Source organism: Gopherus flavomarginatus, chromosome 3 (genome assembly GCF_025201925.1).
Source record: "Gopherus flavomarginatus isolate rGopFla2 chromosome 3, rGopFla2.mat.asm, whole genome shotgun sequence".
NCBI lineage: Eukaryota > Metazoa > Chordata > Testudines > Testudinidae > Gopherus > Gopherus flavomarginatus.
In genome coordinates, this window is record NC_066619.1 from 10,282,377 (window position 1) to 10,302,133 (window position 19,757).

General features: G+C 39.6%; 1 protein-coding gene across 3 annotated transcripts in view; it reads left to right on the plus strand.

Annotated features, from left to right (window-relative positions):
• PIK3C3 (phosphatidylinositol 3-kinase catalytic subunit type 3) overlaps positions 1 to 19,757 on the plus strand; it is a 132,730-nt gene that overhangs the window by 43,291 nt on the left and 69,682 nt on the right. For all 3 annotated transcript variants that reach the window (XR_007773106.1, XM_050943569.1, XM_050943570.1), the window contains 7 exons: positions 1,069 to 1,254; positions 2,688 to 2,842; positions 4,718 to 4,808; positions 7,966 to 8,033; positions 11,771 to 11,876; positions 12,776 to 12,892; positions 15,731 to 15,862. Coding sequence is in view for 2 of the 3 variants with exons in the window: in XM_050943569.1 (XP_050799526.1) it covers positions 1,069 to 1,254; positions 2,688 to 2,842; positions 4,718 to 4,808; positions 7,966 to 8,033; positions 11,771 to 11,876; positions 12,776 to 12,892; positions 15,731 to 15,862 (855 nt within the window). In the remaining variant the exon portion in view is untranslated. The remainder of the gene's footprint in view (positions 1 to 1,068; positions 1,255 to 2,687; positions 2,843 to 4,717; positions 4,809 to 7,965; positions 8,034 to 11,770; positions 11,877 to 12,775; positions 12,893 to 15,730; positions 15,863 to 19,757) is intronic.

The window sequence follows — 19,757 nt, forward strand, 5'->3', positions numbered from 1 at the left end:
GGATTTTTGGAGTTGACACTGTTCTCAGCTGCCGGCCTTGCAAGTTCTAAGGACTGGAAGATACACAGTGCCTACCTTCAATCATTTTAAAAGTTCTAACTCCTTTCCCCCACTCCTCTCTCATTCACTAAATGCAAATTATGTAATTCTAAATACCCGTCAGACCAGATAAGCAACTGCTCAACACGGACTTCCCCCTCCCCCTCTGCCGTGTGAGCGTGCTGTTTCTCTCTTCAAGCAAACAGCTGTGAACATTCCAAAGTAATTCCCCTGCCTGCCTCCGCTCGCTCAGCAAACAGGAGCTGTGTTTGTTTTTTAAATAAGCAGTTTGGCTGAACTCCGAGCTCTCCCTTTCTTCCGGTTTGTTGTGGACAGGAATTCTGGGATACCTCCTTATACCCCGGAGGTCAATAAAAGTGCTGGTGGGCGTCCACACTTGCTGACCAGCGCTGGATCACCAGCGCTGGAATCCCTACACCCAAGGCTCGACCGGGTGTACAGCCAGCGCTGCAACCAGGGAGTTGCAGCGCTGGCCGTGCTTTGCAAGTGTGGCCACATCCTAAGTTGCAGCGCTGTAACCCCCTCACCAGCGCTGCAACTCTCTAGTGTAGCCATGGCCTGAGATTGCTGCTACAGAAGATGTAATTCTCTTGCACTGTAGCTCTTTAATCTAACTTCAGAGGACCTTACAAAAATTGAAGAATTAATCCTCACAACACCCCCACAAGGTAGGTGAGAATTATCACCTCACTTCATAGATGTGGGGGCAATAATGCATAGTGAGATTAAGTGCCTTGGTCAATATCATGCAGCAGGTCAGTAGCATAACCGGGAATAGAACACAGATCTGATTCACACTGGTGTGTGGTCACTCAAGTTTAGTTGTCCAGATTATTGCCATTCACTTCAATTGGGTTTCCACAGTTTATGCTATTATAATTGCAGTAAGAATCCGGCCATATGTCTTGTGTTGACTTAAACTAAAATATCTAACTCTTTAAATATTCCAGTTCATTGATTTCTTTAATTGCTTAGGAATCATCAGTTTTTATAATCTTCTTTGTTTAGGCTTTGACAAAGTTCTTGAAATGTGTCAACTGGGACCTACCTCAGGAGGCAAAGCAGGCACTGGAGTTACTGGGGAAATGGAAGCCAATGGATGTAGAAGATTCTCTGGAACTGTTGTCATCTCATTTCACCAATCCAACTGTGCGGCGGTATGCTGTTGCCAGGTTGCAACAGGCAGATGATGAGGTATTAAAGGACTCTATTGTTCAGTGTGTGTACTTTACTTTCACCTGTGAGAAAATCAAAGGACCTAAAGTAGTACATGGAGAAATGTACAGTTTCCATAATGTTTGCTGCTACCTAAATATTTATTACCTTTTATAGGAAGGGAATTATGAAAGATAATAAAAGGTTGACTGTGAAGCTGTTTAATGTATGTTTCCATTTTTAGAGAGAATAAAACTTCTAGCTTTATTAAGCAAAACTCCTCACAAAGCAAATCAATACTCTGTATTAGATGTCTTCAGCCATGCAAACTGAAACAATCATACTTTCTCCCCACAACCCAAAAGGTCAGTTTTGATGCTAACCTGTTCACTTCAAAATTAACTGCTCCATTGTTGAATAGTAAACCAGGTACTTCTAGCAATCTGTTTTGTAAATAGCAGGTATGTCCTGACATTGCATTCCTTTGAGGAAGAAGGTACAGAAAGATATTATGTTAGCTAGAAATGAGAGAAAACATTTGAGATAGAGGGGGATTTCTTTTTGAAAACCCATGTAAAAACATGCATTAAGTGGTAGAAACTTAATGGAATCTAATCTTTTATCTAGGTTTTAATATTCATATTACATCTGCCTCCTGTTTTTATGATAGGGAATTTTATGCACTCATGATTGTGCCTGCTGGATGCATAACACGTTTTCTTAAAGCAGCCCATAAAACTGACCAGCTCACAATAGGGAACACTAATTGCCCCCTAGTTAGCACCTCACCCACAGTAAGACTGACTCCCGCAATAATACCCCCATAATATTCTTGACCAAAAAGATATTCCTTGCACCATGCACTGAAGATCACGAAACAGGTTCTGGTAGACCATCAGAGGGGGGAAATTCCTTAGGTGGTAATTAATTAAAAACCTTGTCTTAAGAATTCAAATCTAGGGACTGTTGTTGCTTTGTTGGTTTTAGCTTTTATGATGGTGCATAAGGGAAGAGGCAGCATTAGATAGCCACATCTCAGGCTCTGTCCAACTTTTACAGATGGAAGTCAAACACATTAAAGTGAATAGTTTAACCAATTTTCATTAAATAAGACCAACATGGCTACATTAAACGGATAATGGAAGTTGATTACAATAAGGTATGAGGAAGACTAACACTAGCCACTCTAAAACAGAAATATACACCCTGAGATGTGTATTTACATTGCTAATATGGCTTTTTAATAATGAAAACAGTGCAAGAAATAGAAACTTCCTGTGTGCCAAGTTATATTCATGACCACCCTTTCTACCCTCCACTAGCCATTACTCAGTTCCTGCTTCCATTTCTTTTCTGATCACTAAGCGCTGATTTAGGTTTGTGAGTAAATGATGTAATTCTCAGAAGTGCTGAGCATCCAACAGCTCATTTCTCACCATCTTTTTTTTCTTCCTCTGTTATCTCCTTCCAAGGATTTGTTGATGTACCTGTTGCAGTTGGTCCAGGCCTTGAAATATGAAAATTTTGATGACATAAAGAATGGATTAGAGCCAAATAAGAGGGACAGTCAGGGTTCGATGTCCGAGAGTATGGCAACATCAGGAACGAATGCTGCAGAAATAGACAGGTAAGGTGCTTTTGCTTTGAGAAGGGAAGAAACAAGGAATATTGGCATCAGCAGTAAAATACTGATTCTGTCTTGCAGACATGCTGCAGTTTTGTCACTGGCATATACTAAGTTTATATTGCAAGGTTGCTACTCTTGCTTTATTTATGAGACCTTCGTGATGCTTCCAGTCACTACCATGTTGAAGACTTAAAGCTCTGAGGCTGCTATGGGGTTATTTTGGTTGAAAGTCTCATAGTGCCATTCCTGAGACATTAAAGTAATTATTTGGTTCTTTGACTTTAAATCTAACTAGTCATTGAACTGGGTGATTTTTGATAGAAAGTTTCTTTTGGAAATAGGTTGGGTTTGCTTAAAATATGTATGTGGCTGGCTGGCAAGAACCCAGTCATCTGACGGTGTCTAGCACAAAATTTTGTGTTGTGATGATACTTGGTCTAAAAATTTAAGTTTGCAAAGGTCCTGGATACCCATTTGTTGTGAAAACAGAAATAGAAGGCAAGGAAGTACTGAGGCCTGTGAATGCCTGTTTCCCTGCAATACAGGAAAATTACTGTGTGATTATTCATCACATATATTTTCTTAGTTCTTCACAGAAGGACAACCTCTGTTGCCCGGGATCCCTACCTATTTGCCCTAGAGAAAAAGCCATTCTTTATATACATTATCCACCAAGATTTTCACTCCTGTGTTTCAACTCCTTATGTAGAGAGAGACAGAACTCCCTAAGCTCCTGAAATACTTTAGTCCTTAGAGCAGTAGTATTGAGTGGAGCATGAGAGAGTCCCATTTCCAGCAGTCATGCACAAAACTCTTAAATTTAAATCTTGCACATTAAATCTTCCAGTTGGTTCCATCTTGACTGTAGTTGCCAAAGCAGGTCACCACAGGTGTGCTTGTCCAGTTACTGCTCCAATCTTTGTCTGAACTGATATAAAGCATGGTCAAGTATCCCTCACAGTGTTCCTGCCCTTCCAGCCAAATTCAGGTTGTTAAATGCTTAAACCTAGTTATCTTGGAGTTATATTTTCAAAAGCACCAAAGGAACTTAGGTGCCCAAGTCACTTTTGACAATGGAACTTAAGCTCCGAAGTGTTAGATGACTTAAAGTTTTCAAAAACATCTATCTATAGCACTTAGTGTCTCTGCTTAAGGTGCCTTGTAGTCATTTCAATACTGACTTGACACTTAAGCATTCAAATTCAGTGATTCTTTTTGATATCCTACTCTTGAGAGAGGGTGTTCTCAGAGCCCCAGAGGAGGAAGGAAGGCAGACCGCTTCGCTGGTTTCAAATAATCTCTGTGGCAGAGCAGTGTCACTGAAAGGCTAAAATCTACTGCCTCAGACTAAAACCAGGTGCAGACTAAAATCAGATTTGCCTGCAAATATCTCTCAGTGCACTGGGAACATGAAGAATGCATCTGGCCTCTTCTGGTGAGATTGCCATGAATTTGATTTGAGGCCAGCCCTGTAGTGCTTTGAAAGGAAGTCCCTCAAAGCAAAAACCTGAGCTGATCAAGACTCCATATTGATGATGTGCCCGGCTCCTAATAGGCATAGTGAGAGAGCTTCACCATTGAAGCATCTTACACCATCTTTCTTGAAACAGGCTCTGATCATTCATGTGCTTGAAGTTTTCATGTTTAATTCTTTTTACAACCACATTATAACTAAGTTTAGGTTTTCTGGCGGAATTAATGTTGCCACTATTGTTAGCTGTTGAGCCTATTTGGCTAATTGGGAAACCTAACAACAATGGAGTACAATCTAATTAATATCCATTGCAAATGGAATGTACACCATAGTATTTTTTGTACTGTTAATGTGATCTCAAATCCTAATTGTAAAACACATTTTATTTCTTTACTTTACAGTTCCCAGATCATAGCGAGTCCCCTTCCTCCTGTATCCTCCCCACCTCCTACTTCTAAAACAAAGGAGTCTGCAGAGAGTGAAAACCTTGAAGTAAGTAAAACATGTTAGTTATCATGTTGGATACTTCCTAGCTAATCATTGTTTTATAGTGGTCTTTATCGCATAGAATTTGACTAATAAGCTAAATATAACAAGTTTAGTGAACTTGATATGATAGAATCCTAGTGTGTCAGGGTTGGAAGGGACCTCAGGAGGGCATCTAGTCCAACCCCTTGCTCAAAGTAGGACCAATCCCCAGGCAGATTTTTGCCCCATATTCCCTAAATGGCCCCCTCAAGAATTGACCTGACAACCTTGGGTTTAGCAGACCAATGCACTATTGAAACCATCAATGACAGCGCGACGCCATTTAGTAAACATACTCGCGAGAATCCTAAATGGTTAATAATATGACCAGAAGAAAGAAATTAAGCGGTTCTCAGTTTTGGATCCATGCACATCCCCATGCTGTAAGCGAAATCGTGCCATACAGATGCACGTTCATGTTTGACTCTCCCTGAAAGTACATTGTTACCTAGTCCAAAAGACAAAACTTTAGTTTTTACTCTTGCCCTGGGAATATAAATGTGTTAAGAAGAAATGTTCAAGTGAACTAAATATAAAGATTACTTTATTAAGAAAATACTGATGTTTTTTCTTAACGTTTGTATCTAAGTTGAAAGCAGCAAAGAGTCCTGTGACATCTTATAGACTAACAGACGTATTGGAGCATAAGCTTTCGTGGGTGAATACCCCCTCGTAAGATGCATGTATTCACCCACGAAAGCTCATGCTTCAATACATCTGTTAGTCTATAAGATGCCACAGGAGTCTTGGTTGCTTTTTACAGATCCAGACTAACATGGCTACCCCTCTGATATATCTAAGTTGTTTATGAACACAGTCACACTAATAGGAATAGGTTAATGTTGCTTTATGTATATTTCTGTTAAGCACAAAGATCAGTACCTTTTGGTAAAGATAAAAATGAATGTAGAAAAACATAGTGAGCATATAATATTACTTTCAAGGTAACTTGAATGTGCCTACATATATTCTAATTAGTGTGTATATATTTCTTTTATACATATCTTTTATCTATATAGCGCACACATCAAAAACTGCGTTCCTGGACCAGATCCTCAACTGATATAAATGGCCTAACTCCATTGATTTCAGCATTACTATCCTAATTTACACCAGTGGAAGATTTGGCCCTTCTCTTTGTAGTAGATGTTGGATAAAGATAGGGAGATGAACTGATGACTGAACTGAAGCCAGTATAACTGTCTGGTATGTTATCGGTCTGAGAGCATTTACCTTGCTCCACTCAAAGTCCGTGCAGTTTACTTCCTGGGGTTTAGTTCTAGTCACAAAATAAATCCCAAGCGAAGCAAGACAAAATTCAGCCCAAGCCTTTTCTTGGGGTTGACTGCTGCCATAGTTCATCTGAGGGCTGCTCAGCCCTGACTTTTGGTCCTCTCTAGCAAGCTGCTCTGACCTTTTGCATCCAGGCGGGTAATCAGCTACCTTCCAACAGTGAGTCACCAGACACTACTTAGGTGGTGGTCATGCTAGAAAATGTGAACAAGATACGATAGTTAGATACATATTACCCGATTCTTGCATTTCCCGGTCTAAGGCTGGAGATGTGCAAAATTACACACAAAATGTATAATTAAAGAACATTATGTGCTTTTGTCTTTTGATGTATTGGTAGACGTAATGAATGTTAGTGGACATTTAATTTCTGTATAACATAACTTAATGTGATTAAAAAAAAAAGTTAATTTCCTATTTAATTTTGATTTTGGGGTAGGTCACGCTTAGTTTTTTGACCAAACAAACAAATAGGCTTCTCCAAAGGCTATTTTCGTGACTCTTGAGAAACAGTTTTCTCTGTAGTTTCATGTCTGTCTACAATCCTCATGCTTCTGTAGTTTCTGTATAGTAGAATGGTATGTTACCATTTACAGTAGAACCTCACAGTTATGGGCACTTTGGGAATGGAGGTTGTTCGTAACTCTGAAATGTCCATAACTATGAACAAAGCACAGTTCAGGATCTTGCTCCAGCAGGTTCTAGCACAGGGGTGGGCAGACTATGGCGTGGGGGCCGCATCTGCCCCTTCAGACGTTGTAATCCGGCCCTCGAGCTCCTGCCGGGGAGTGGGGTCTGGGGCTTGTCCCAGTCCACATATGCCATGGTTCTGCGTGGCTCCCAGAAGCAGCAGCATATCTCCCCTCCAGCTCCTAGGCATAGGGGCATATGGGACTCTGCAAACTGCCCCCGCAACTCCCATTGGCCAGAAATCACGGCCAGTGGGAGTTGCAGGGACGGCGCCTGAGGACAGGGCAGCGCACAGAGCCACCTATCCATGCTTCTGTTTAGGAGTCGGAAGAGGGACATGCTGCTGTTTCTGGGAGCTGCTTGAGGTAAGCGCTGCCTGGAGCCTGCCTAACCCCCTCCAGCGCCCCAATCCCCTGCCCCAGCCCTGATCCCACTCCCACTCGCCGAACCCCTTGGTCCCATCCTCCTGCACCCCAGAATCCACAACCCCAGCTGGATCCCTCACCCCCTCCTGCACCACAACACTCAATTTCATGAGCATTCATGGGCCGCCATACAATTTTCATACTTAGATGTGACCCTCAACCAAAAGTTTGCCCACCCCTGCTCTAGCAGAAGCTCCCTCCTCAGCCCTGGCAGTTTCCTTGCAGGCAGCTTCTTTCCCTGGGTTGGACTGAGTTTTTTCAATTCCCTCCCTCTCCCGGCTGGGGGAGGGAGGGTGAAAACAGCTTGTCCTGCTCCCGGATGGGGCAGGAGAGGTGAAAACAGCCCCTCCCCATCCTGGCTGGGGGAGGGGGAGCGGTGAAAGTGGCACCGAACCCAGTGCTGCTCCTGTTCTGCTGGTTCCATCTGCCTGGGCTGGCAGCGCCTGTGTCTTCACTTCCTAGCTGTAAGTGGCTGCCCCGTGGGTGGGATGTGGACGGGAAGCCCAGATGTGCCTACCTTTAAGATACAATACAGACACAGTAAAGTACTTGGGGTTTGTGTTTTGTTTTTGGGGGGGGAGGTCTCTCCTGCTTCCTGATTGGTTATTTCTGGTTTCACATGATGTGCAGTTGACTGATCAGTCTGTAACTCTGGTGTTCGTAGCTTTGAGGTTGTACTGTATAACTTTTTTACTCTTTTTAATCTATTCCAGCAAGACCTTTGCACTTTCTTGATATCCCGAGCCTGCAAGAATTCCACACTGGCTAACTACTTATACTGGTATGTCAAAACTTACTTTGTATTATTTGTATTAGGGTCCCCAAATTTGAGATCAGGGTCCAATTGTGCAAGGAGCTATACAGACATAGAATAAAAGATAGTCTTTGCCCTGTGGAACTTAATAATTTCTATATTTGAAATGCAATAATGTGTTAAAATACACAAAAGAAGGGATGAGGATTACACAGTGTGCAGTTACATAGGGTAACTAGTATAAGGATGGCAGTCACTAGCTTTATACAATATCTAGAGACATATGCTTACATGTTAAAGTGAGCGCATTATATTTGCATTAATGCAGTGATCAAAATAAAATTTTAAATTCTCACTTTATGGTCTACAAGTGTCTTTCAATTGGAAGAAAAAAATGTAATTCAGTTTTGGATTGTTATGATTTTTTGTCTTTCCCCACCTTAGGAATGACCTAGAGTTGACACCTTGTCCAGATGATTGTTTTGCACTTAAATCACTGCACTGAGAATGTACCCCCGGTTTTATAATTCTGTATGTCATTGATTGAAAATGGTTATCAGAAGTATGCTGTAACTAATACTAATATGCTGTGAATAGAACATAATAGTTGGAAATGAAAGGGGTGAATTAAAATATACTGTCCAAAATGGTGTGCCAAAATTTTGACTTATTCTGACAGTGCTTCCAGTTGTAAGTCCATCTTCGCAAAATATATCCTTGTCTTCCCTCTTGCATACAATATTTACATTTAAAAATATAAATCAAACGGAAGCATGATTTACTACAACACATGGTGAGCGTGACAGCACACTCTTTGTCTTTGTCATAGCCTGGATTGTTTGTTTCAACTAGAAATATAATGGACTCCTTTTGTGATGGTGAGGAACTACAAGTGTGATCACTGGAAATAGACATTAAATATTTGGTCCGGTCAAACATTCTTATTTATTTAAATAGAAATAACTTAGTCTAGCTTCACTTGCTTACATGTGTGGTTCATTTCACAGTCATTACTGAAGCTTTTGCGTTTTGCCAATTACATAAAACCCCAAATCTTTTCATACATACAAGATTGTATGCAGTTTGTATCACTGGAGAATACAAGTACATTGCATTCTGAAACTTGGAACAAACTTTCTTTTTCCTAACTCATTCAGTCAACAGACTGTCAAGCTCTCTCAAAACACTCTTGCCTTCTGACCGCAAGATCAGCTAATTTATTCTTTCTTTTCCTTTCAGACATCTCAATTTCTCAGTGACAAAATCCAAATGTCACAGCTGCAGTTTGATCTGGCATAGCCGTAAATCCTTTTGGCTGCTGATCAGTTACGTTTTTCATCTAACCAGACGCAGCATGAGCTTAAAACAATCAATAGAAAAATTCAGTAATCCTTGAAACTCAGGCATCACAGTCATATTACTGTGACGCTAGAGTCATTCCTGTACTTTTTCACTTTTGTGCATAGATGACTAAAACTATTTCTTGTGCATGCATCATCTACTGATCTACTGAGGCATATGATATCAGGTCTTTGAGCCTGCCTCTCAAGAAGTTAGAGATACCATGTAGTACTTCCCTTTGCAAAGAAAGATGAGATAAAGGCACATTTTAATGAATTTCTTTGCATTTTCCCTTTTGCCCTTTGCTTGTTGAGTACATAAGCTTTGAAAATACACGCGAGAAGCTGTCAGACTTCATTTCCTCTGTAGTAAGATCTAAATTTGTAGCCTTAAAAAGGCTATCCCACTAGCAATCACTGCTGCAAGAGTAAGAGAGCTTTGGAAATGGCTTCTGGTTAGCTATAGGATTTATTAAGATTATAGCCCTTTTGAAACCCAGGTATTTATCTGGATACTGAATGTATTTCAAATTTTGTTATGAATTTGTAAATTAATTTAGAAAGATGTATAGCACACAAGCTTGATAGAAAATTCGTTTGATGTAGCGAGCTCTTGAATCAATTTGAAGAGACAGCCCGCGACAGCAGATTATCTGATGGATTGTGCAGTTTCCTGCAGTTAATTTTCTCCGTTGAAAAGAGACAGTTTTGATTAGTTCTTCTATGGCTACCAAATTTAGATATTAATCTCTATCTACTCGAAACATGCCTTTCGATCTAGAAATGTAGCTAGGTCATACAATCCTCTGCACATTGTCCTTCATGTCCATGTGCACCTTTGTCAACTTTCATATAGTTTTGTCTTGGGAATGGAATTGTAGCTCCATTTTTGAATCGGCTCGTTGTCACCTCCTTTCATCTCCCATGCTGTTTAAATTAATTTATTTCTCTTTGGGGTGCCTGACACAGTGCTTAATTTGTGCCAGGGCTTGCTGGGGTTGAGCCCTGACACCGCTAGGCTTGGTAGTTCACAGCCCCGGCACCTCTGGGCTTGCTGTATCAGTTATGAATGTAAAAAAATTGCTTGAACCCTGGCACCTCTTTCATTACAAACTAAGCACTGACTTGACAGTAGTTGTCCCAGCATATAACCAGTTTCAGTGATCTGAAATAGAAACAAAGTATATGTTGCATAAGACAGGTAGAAACATAATTGTTAAGCAGAGCATAAAATCAGCTCGACTTAATATTAGGACAAGTGTAGGTAGCTCTGCTCTCAGATTTATTCATTTGGTTTAATTTGTAATCAACATTCTTATCAGCACTCATCAAACTTGCTATTGGCTCTCACAGTATTTAAAAACCCAGTTATCCAATTGGTAACACAAATATTCTGCTCATGCACCTCAAAACACTTAATGGCGTCAGAGGAGGTATTCCATTGAGCCTGTATAGTGCCTAACATGTTGGAGCTCCAGTCCTGGGGCACCACCATAAAGTAAACAGAAAGGTAACTGTCACAGCGTGGGTGGAATTAGTCCATAACGTCTGTGAAGACTGCTTAGATTCACTACGTTTGTACAGTCACTTGACTTAATCCAAACCAAGCATTAGAAATCGTAATGTATTCAGTTGGATATTAAATAGCCCTGCCTAGAATATGCACAGTTGTATGTATTGTGCTATACTGTGTCCCAGAGGATAGAAGGGGGATAATTGACAAACTGCCTGTTTTGGTTGGCTTTACTTTATCATGTATAAGTGAGATTACATTTCTATGCTGCATATGAAATAAGGGCAATTAGAGTAAGAACCACACATAATTTACCAAAATAAGGCATCAGATCATAAATGATCATAAAATGCTGTTCTCTTCTTTGGCTGAGGCCTCTAGTCTGGTAGTCCTTTTAAAAATGAACAGTAACTTCTTTGCAAAGCCATGCTCTGTGATCCTCCCCAATTACTGCTGGAACCTGCAGTGACAATGCATTGGGCAGGGGAGGCAGGAATGGGGATTCAGGAGGTTGTTTGAATTGCCATTTTGTAGCCCTCAGATTAGGAATGGGTAATAGAGCAGTGAGAATGGTAGAACACTCCTGTCAATGAGTGGTAGAACAAATTATTAGTGTAGATGGATATGCAATGAGGCAGAGGTGTGCGTCTGAGATACGCGTCCGTACCTGCCCTGGTTAAGTGCTATCACTCATGTCTTAAGTGAAAGTAAATCTCAAGTGTTTCAAGTAGTCCGTATATCAGTGGAAAGACCCAGGGTGGTCTTTCCTGAAGGTTGAGGTTTTGCCCTGAATCAAGTACAAATTAGTTTTGCTGTAATTGCAGATCTTTATTACACGGCTGTACTATTGCACAGGTAAGTGACTTGTATCTCAGAAGGACAACCTAACCAAGATTGTTTTTGTGTTAAAGGTATGTAATAGTGGAATGTGAAGACCAAGACACTCAGCAGAGAGATCCAAAGACTCATGAAATGTACCTAAATGTGATGAGACGGTTTAGTCAGGCTCTGTTAAAGGTAACCCATCCCTTAGGTAATGAAAGATTAAGGAGTTTACAGGTGTTTGCTTTCTTTAAAAAGACACTAGTTTCCTACGATGCCATGCCATAAGCATTACAGTCTGCCAAGCCCCTACTTCTCCCTGGAATTAGTTTGATCTGCTGTAAATGATGTAATTTTAGTTCAAAATAAATGAATGCAACTATTAAGGAAAGTTTTGTTTCCCTTTCTCTATTTGTTGCTTTTCCGATAAACTGTAAACTGACTTTTTGTATCATGCTTGCCCCTAGACCCCCTTTCATCTGGCAATGAACATCTGATATTTGGGGGGAATATTTGGCCCTGCTTGACAAACTTAAGATTGGATCACTAGCCTTTGCTGAATAAAGAAGCAGTGCCAATTTGTCTGTCGGCAGTAGAGGGTGCTGATGTAGTGAAAAAAGGTCCTTCTCCTGAGCTACAGTTCATAACTTCTGGCATATATGTACAGAGTTGGCTGGCTTAAGTCTAAAGGTCAGGTATCTTTCATTGCATTTTACTTCACATCTCATTAATGCTGCTTCAAGGTTTTTATGTGACTCATGTAGTACAAAGGTGTATTTCACATGCGAGAATCTTCATGAAACTTACTTTTTCCCCCCTGTGAAATAGTTTGTTATGCATGAATGTTCACCACTCAAATTATTATTGTTGATGTAAATTGAAGTTCACTGAAAGGTCAGATAACTGATTGCCAGCTACAGAAATTTTGATTACATTTTACAGAAAATACTGTGCTTTGAATGAACTCTGAAGTGAAAGATAATTGATCTTTTTATTAACTTGGGAAATCTAGCTAGACTAAGAATAAATGTACAAATTTCAGATGCAATTATGGAACAAAGACCTAATTTTCTGTTTCTTTTTCATTCACGTAGGGTGATAAGTCTGTCAGGGTTATGCGTTCTTTGCTGGCAGCGCAGCAGACATTTGTAGATCGACTGGTTCATCTAATGAAAGCAGTGCAGCGTGAAAGTGGGAATCGTAAAAAAAAGGTAAACGCAGGAATAAAAACTTTCTGTGGTTAAAATTTCAGAGTAGGAGTGTTAGTTTTCACTGGAAACTTTTGATGTTAAGCAAGATACATTGAATTTTTCTAATGTCTTACTTAAGTAAGCCTGTATGTTAATATGCAGTCTGGTTTGTTTAGCATGAAATATTTCAGCTCTTTTGGTGTTTTTTGCCCTGAGCTATTCTATTTCTGTTTTGTTTTGGTTTCTTTGGTCACCTTTTTGGACACACACATGGAAGACTAAAATTTCTGGGAAATCTTTCTCAAAGATGCTTTTTGATCAATTTATTTTTCTTCTTTAATTTATACAAATATAACTGTCTTGTACCCTCTGGAAGGTATATCCAGAACAGTGCTTTGGCTCTATGGGTACATTGATTTAGTTGGGGATTGGTAGATGTACACGCACGAGCTCCGCTTGAACTAATGCCTAAAAGCAGCGAGGTCGTGACAACTGCCCCGTCTCTGGGTATGTACTTGTGTAGCTTATGTTTTGAGTTTTTTAGACAGGACTTTTTACGCCTTTCTCAGCTATGAATTGTTGTATATTTATTATGTCAGTAGTTTATCTATTTTTCCCCTTTCACTCTTTGGTGAGAGCAGTTAGAAACCGTTGGTGGTTTTCTGTATTATACGTATGATTCTTGATTTTATTAGTCTTTTTGTTCTTGTGTTTTTGAGATATTTGATTGTATGCCATGTTCGTTCTATTCATTTTATCTGTTACTGCTTGTGTCCTTCAATCGCATTAATACCAGTTTCGCCACCACTTCCTTTCTTCCCCACATAATGTTGTGCTGAACATTTTCATTTTCTCAGTGTATGACCCATTATCCATAGCATGTACTAAATTACTTTTTAATACTGATTCGTTTCTGAGATTTTCATATATATTTACATGGAAAAGTATAGCAGCAGCAAGACACTGGAAACCACTATAATCCTAAATACTAATATAGATTGAGACATTTAGAATTCACAATCTGATTTTAGATTTATCGTTAGATCTTGCTATCATCTCCTTTTTAATCCACCTGAGAATCTGGATAAAAAACAAGATCTTGCTAAGAAAAAAACCAAACTTTGCATCGTAGCTGAGCTGTCAGAGATTGTGGATACACATTGAAAATGTCTGAACTTTATTACAAATATTAGCTGAAGAGCTTGATACTATATGTTCCAATCTCTGTAGTTTTTTTTTTAGGTTCTAAGTATTTATTTATGGTGTGCGAGTTAAAATGACCAAAAACAAAACAAAAACTCCTTCTGAATATGTTCATTGGTTCTTTATACCAATATTCAACAAGGAGCTTTAGTCTTCTGTGAGGTCAGTGGCTCCTTTCTAGATTCATTAGCTTATCCATTTTCTCTCTGTCCGCAATGTTTATCCAGAATATAGAATATATTTAGTTATGCTTTGTGTGATTGTATCTATAATACATGAAGAGGAAAATACATTATGAAAATTGGGTAATATGCATATGTTCTTGAAACTATATCTATTCTGCATTTAGAACAAACAAACAAAAAAACCTCTGTGCTTCTGACCCATAATCTATCCTACACATAAACCAGAGAAAAACACTTGTAAGATGCATCGTATGTAGTAATTGCCGATATATTTCTGTATAACTCAAACTGACCTTTGCAAATATGCCCAGGGGTGTTTGAGCTAATATAGTGGCCCTAGGCTCCTCTTTGCTTCTGACTGGCATTAAAATCAGTGGAATCTGCTGCATCTGTCTTCACTTCATGTCTATTCTGTGCATGGTTGGCAGGAGGAAATAGGGCAGCTGTTGAGCATTTGGTGCATAAGTTATTTATTATATGGGATATTAGGTACATAGTTCTAACTGAATTGCAGTTTAAAAAATGTGTGCAGTATTGACTATTTTAAAATATAGTAGATTTAATATTATAAATGTAGGGCCAGTTCCCACAGTGAGATTGTCGCAGGCTGTTACCAGCATTGAAATCAGCAGGGCTCCATACAGGTGCAGGGCCCCATCTGTATAATTCCAAGTGCAGGATCATATCCGGGAACAGTGAGACTCAGACTGCGGCTTGCTAATGCGTTTTCTGTGGCTCTTTGAAGCATATGATATAAAATACTGTGTGATTTAATTATTCACTAATCTAAGTTATTAATCAGGATGCTTTTATTATGTTAATCAATTAGGTTATCAGCTTGCACTAAGCTATTAACTTGTTTGCTGTGAGAATGATATATAATTATAAATTAAATATTTCCCCCGTCATTCAATTTTAAATATGAATAGTTCTATAGTAACTGAAACAAAGTAGTGTGAATTCTATGGCTCTTTTGGGTAATGTTGATCGCTAATTTTCTCTTGAACCACTGAGATCTGAGTATCACTGTCCTAGAGCATGAGCAGACCTTGCACAGGAGAGCTAAGGACCTCTTTTAATATGGAAAACTAACACCCTTTCAGAGGAGCATGTAGCCAATTTACAAAAATTATTGGAAGGTTACTATCATTGACACATCTAAACCTGCATGTATTTATATGACTGGCTTTGAACTGGGTATAGAATATCTGATTACTTCGACTGTTCTGTAATTTCTTTTTAATTTTTTCACATTTGTACTAAAGATAGATGTTACATTGCTTTGAAGGCATAAAGTGTTTTATATATGCTATATTATATGGATATACATCTACTTTTTTGTTACTGCACATTTTTATACCCAACTATATAAATATTTCTGTAAAGGTTGTTCTCATGCTTTTCCATCTGTTTCTTTTAAACTCGATTGCCATTTTCATCTAATTGCACTTTTGGATTTTTGCTCTTTTAGAATGAGAGGCTACAGGCATTACTTGCAGACAATGAGAAGATGAATTTATCAGATGTGGAACTTATTCCACTTCCTTTAGAGCCTCAGGTGAAAATCAGAGGAATAATCCCAGAGACAGCTACACTGTTTAAGGTAAATGGGAGAGATCTTCCATTGAATAAGTGAGTTATAATAAAACTTTAATTTTTGAAATATTAACAAACGTTACATTGAAAAACTACTTGCTGTTAAATTTGTCAAACTTTGTGCTCCTTAAATTGAGAGGCTAATATCACTGAATTTAGTGGGACAAGTGCATGATGAAAATATTTGTACCCGAGTGCAGCCAATGTTTAAATGGCATATTGGTCTAAAAGACTGTATCCTCTACTCTTTCCTTATGAAATGCTGAGTGTGTGCACATACTAATTGACCACAATACTATATGCACTGGAGTTAATGTAGAGAGATGGGCTTTACATTTTGTTTGGAGCAAGGTGAGATCCATGAACATTTTGATATCCAGACAGGACTTCTCAATCTGAGGGCTAGCTACTAAGAGATCAGAGCCACCTCAGCAATAGTCCCCCATCCATTCTATATGATTCATTTAAAATCCTTGATCAGCAGAGTCAAACCTTGCTGACAGAATGTCTGTTTGTTATGAACTGTGTGCATGTGGTAGTAATAGTGGTGATGCACAAATGGGTGCATAACTTGTATCTGCCAAAATGCCACCCAAATCACAAACATGTTCATCATTCTACAATCTTCCAGCACCTCACCACCTCTGTCCATACTGTAGACTTGTTTCTCCATGTGCGTGCATTCATGCTTCCTTCGGAATAGTGTGTTACTCCACTTTTACTTCCTCCTTCATTGCCTTTGCCTTATCTGATCATTTGGGCTTGGTGGTTCTTGTTCTTCGTTTTCAAGCGTTCTTGTCAAGTGTATCCTCCAAGCTGACAACAGCCTTCTTGGACTATTTGCTTTTGTACTCTGGCCAACATATCCCACATCACATCATCTCACGTGACTAGCCATCTCAGTTTATACTCACTCTGTTTTTCCACAACAGAGCAACATGCATTGTGGTTTGTACCATTTCATTGTGTAGCCTATCAGCACTACCGACCACCTGAGCACTCTCGTTTCAGGAGTGTAAAGCAGTTATTCTTTCTTCCTCGTTAGCCAGCATTCTGATCCATACATCATGGTGAGAAGCATGAACTGATATGCTTTGTTCTTTAGTTTTCTTGGCATATTCTTATTTCAGAGATTTCCCTTCAACTTTGTTTTTCATTTGCAGACCCCTAACCTTTTTTTTAATGGAGGTGTGGACCCCTTTGAAAATCTTGGACGTAGTCTGTGGACCTCCAGGGGTCCACAGACCACAGGTTGAAAACCACTGGTTTACACTAAGTACTCCTTCATATGACTCCTAACGTCTGCATTTACATTCCCATCATGCCTCAACACTGAGCCAAGATATTTAAATTGCTGCACAGACTTTAACTCTACGCCATCTAATTTTACTGGGTTCTCATTATCTCCGAACAAAGCATCATATGTATTCCAACTTTTGTTGGCTGATTCGTAAGCCATTTTCTTCTAATGCAGCCCTCCATGGTTGTAGCTCCCTTTCCAGTGCATAGTATTTTTTCGGCACAACGTATTGTCATTGTCACAAACCATGCTCCAAGGAGCTTTTCTCCTCATATCCTGTGTCAAGGTGGCCATTACAGTCACAAATGTGAATGGACTTAAGGCTGATCCTTGATGCTGATCTACCCTCATGGTGAATGACTCACTGTAGCCTCAGCTGCTTCTCATAGTATTGTCCTACCCTCAAACATGTCCATGATAGTCTGAATGTTTTTCTCTGTCAGATTGTGCCACAGCAGGTGCCATCATAATAATTCTCTAGGAACTTTGTAATAAGACATCTCTTATTCTAAATGCAATTCCTTGTGTTTCTCCCTGTGCTGCTTTTGCAATATTCAGGCTGCAAACACTGCATCCATTCTTAATCTTCCTGGCATATACCTGAATTGGTGGTGGTTTACTTGGTGTTCCAGCTCCTCCGACACTCTTTTTTTTTTTTTATAATTCTTGCAGGCATTTCATTGTGTGAATCATTAACTTGATGGGATAGTAATTACTACATTCTTGCACATCTCCTTTATGCTTAAAAATAGGGACTAATTTGCAATTTTCCCATATAGTGAATTAAGGTGAAAAGTTTATTATCGTAACCATGGTCTGTTGCTTTAAATGCTTCAATTGGTATTCTGTTCCACTGCCTTGCCATGTTTCATCATCTTGAGCGATGTCTGAGTCTCCACCACGATGATAAGTCTTGTAAGGTTGTTGCTTGTGCATAGTTTCCTCACTGGTTTCTTTACATTCTCCTAACTGAGCAGTTTCTCACAAAACTGCTGCCATCTCCTAATGACTTCATGCTCTTCCACCAGTGCTCTTCTGTTTTCTTCTTTAATCCACTTCACAGTTCCCAAATCCTCTGTGCTGCTTTGCCTACTCTTGTCTAATCTGTATATTCCTTCCTTCCTTCCTGCCATAGTAGTAGTTCTGTGTAAAAGGCTTTAAATGACAGATCTTTAGCTTCCATAACTGCTTTTTTTTCTGTTTCCTTTACCAGTTTGTATTCCTCATAATTTTCTGCCATCATTTAAACCTTTCCTCCTCCTTTACAGCTTCTTGCACATTTTGATCATCACCATGTCCCCTTGCAATGAAATTTCCCTCCTCTTGTTTGACCACATGCAGCTTGTGAACGTTCTGAAATATGTTTGGCTATATTCCCCCATACCACTGTGGTATCATTGTGTTCAGTTTGATTGTTGCCCAAACTCAGTAGAATCTTTGTCCTTGTACCGCAGACTAACTTCCCTTTCCGCAAGGCTCCACCTTTGTTCCACAACTCATCTTTTGTTCCCCACTACCCTTTTCACCTAGAAGTCCATTGCACAACAATATAGACTGCTTATGATTTGCTCTCCTGGCATCAGTTTAGTGTGTCTCACATTTTTAGATTACTTCCTTACAAGAGGAAGAGAGATCTAAAAGTGTGAGAGAGACTAAACTGAACCTAGGAGAGCAATTTCCAAACAATTGACCTCGGACCTGTTGGCACCACACTTGTGTGCAATTAAGTGCTCTTCCCTCTTTACAAAGTATGTACTGGTAACAATCAGGCCATGGGCTCTGGCTAACTCTAAGATAGCCGCACCATTTTCATTTCTGGTTCCAAAGTCTCATTCTCCATGAAAGTCACTGTAGCCCTCATTGTGGTGTTCTACATATCTGTGGAGATCTGCTCCAATAATGAAGTACTCTGCTTGTGGTACTTTACTTGTCATTGGGTTCAGCACTATCTGGAATTCTGCCTTCTCCTCAGTCATACAACCAACCTGTGATGCATATCCGCATAAAAAAACACAAATATTTGTTCTCTCAGTACTATTCTAACTTTCATTGACCAGTTGCTCTTCTTTAGGGTGACCACTAGCTTAGCCTGTAATACTGCTGCTATGACTATTCCTACTCTGTTCCTCCTTGCTACTGAGCCACAATACATTATCTTGTAACCCTCTTTGATGTTCATGGATTTTGACCCCTTCCATTTTGTTTCTTGTATGCAGGCAATTGCACTCTTTTTCTTTTCAGTGTCTCAGCTACTTCTCTTGATTTCCTAGTAATTGTTTCCACATAATTCTTGGGCTTGCTTCTTCAGTTGCATGTGGCCTTAATGAGATGGTTCCTATTTTCCACAGCTATCAGGTGAAGCGGTTGCACGTTTGCTTCCAGCGGATGCCATAGCAGTCCAGTGATATGCTCCCTAAAGACAAAGACCCATAAAGCATGTGTGTTTGGCACACTTTTTGGCACACTTTTACAACCTGGCTGGCCAGGCCTGATGTTCTTGGGTTGAAATCAGAGTCCGTTATCCTAGGTGGATTGCCTGCCATGGCAAATGAGCCCTACCTGCCAAGATACTTGCCGTTCACAATCCTATTTTCAACCAAGA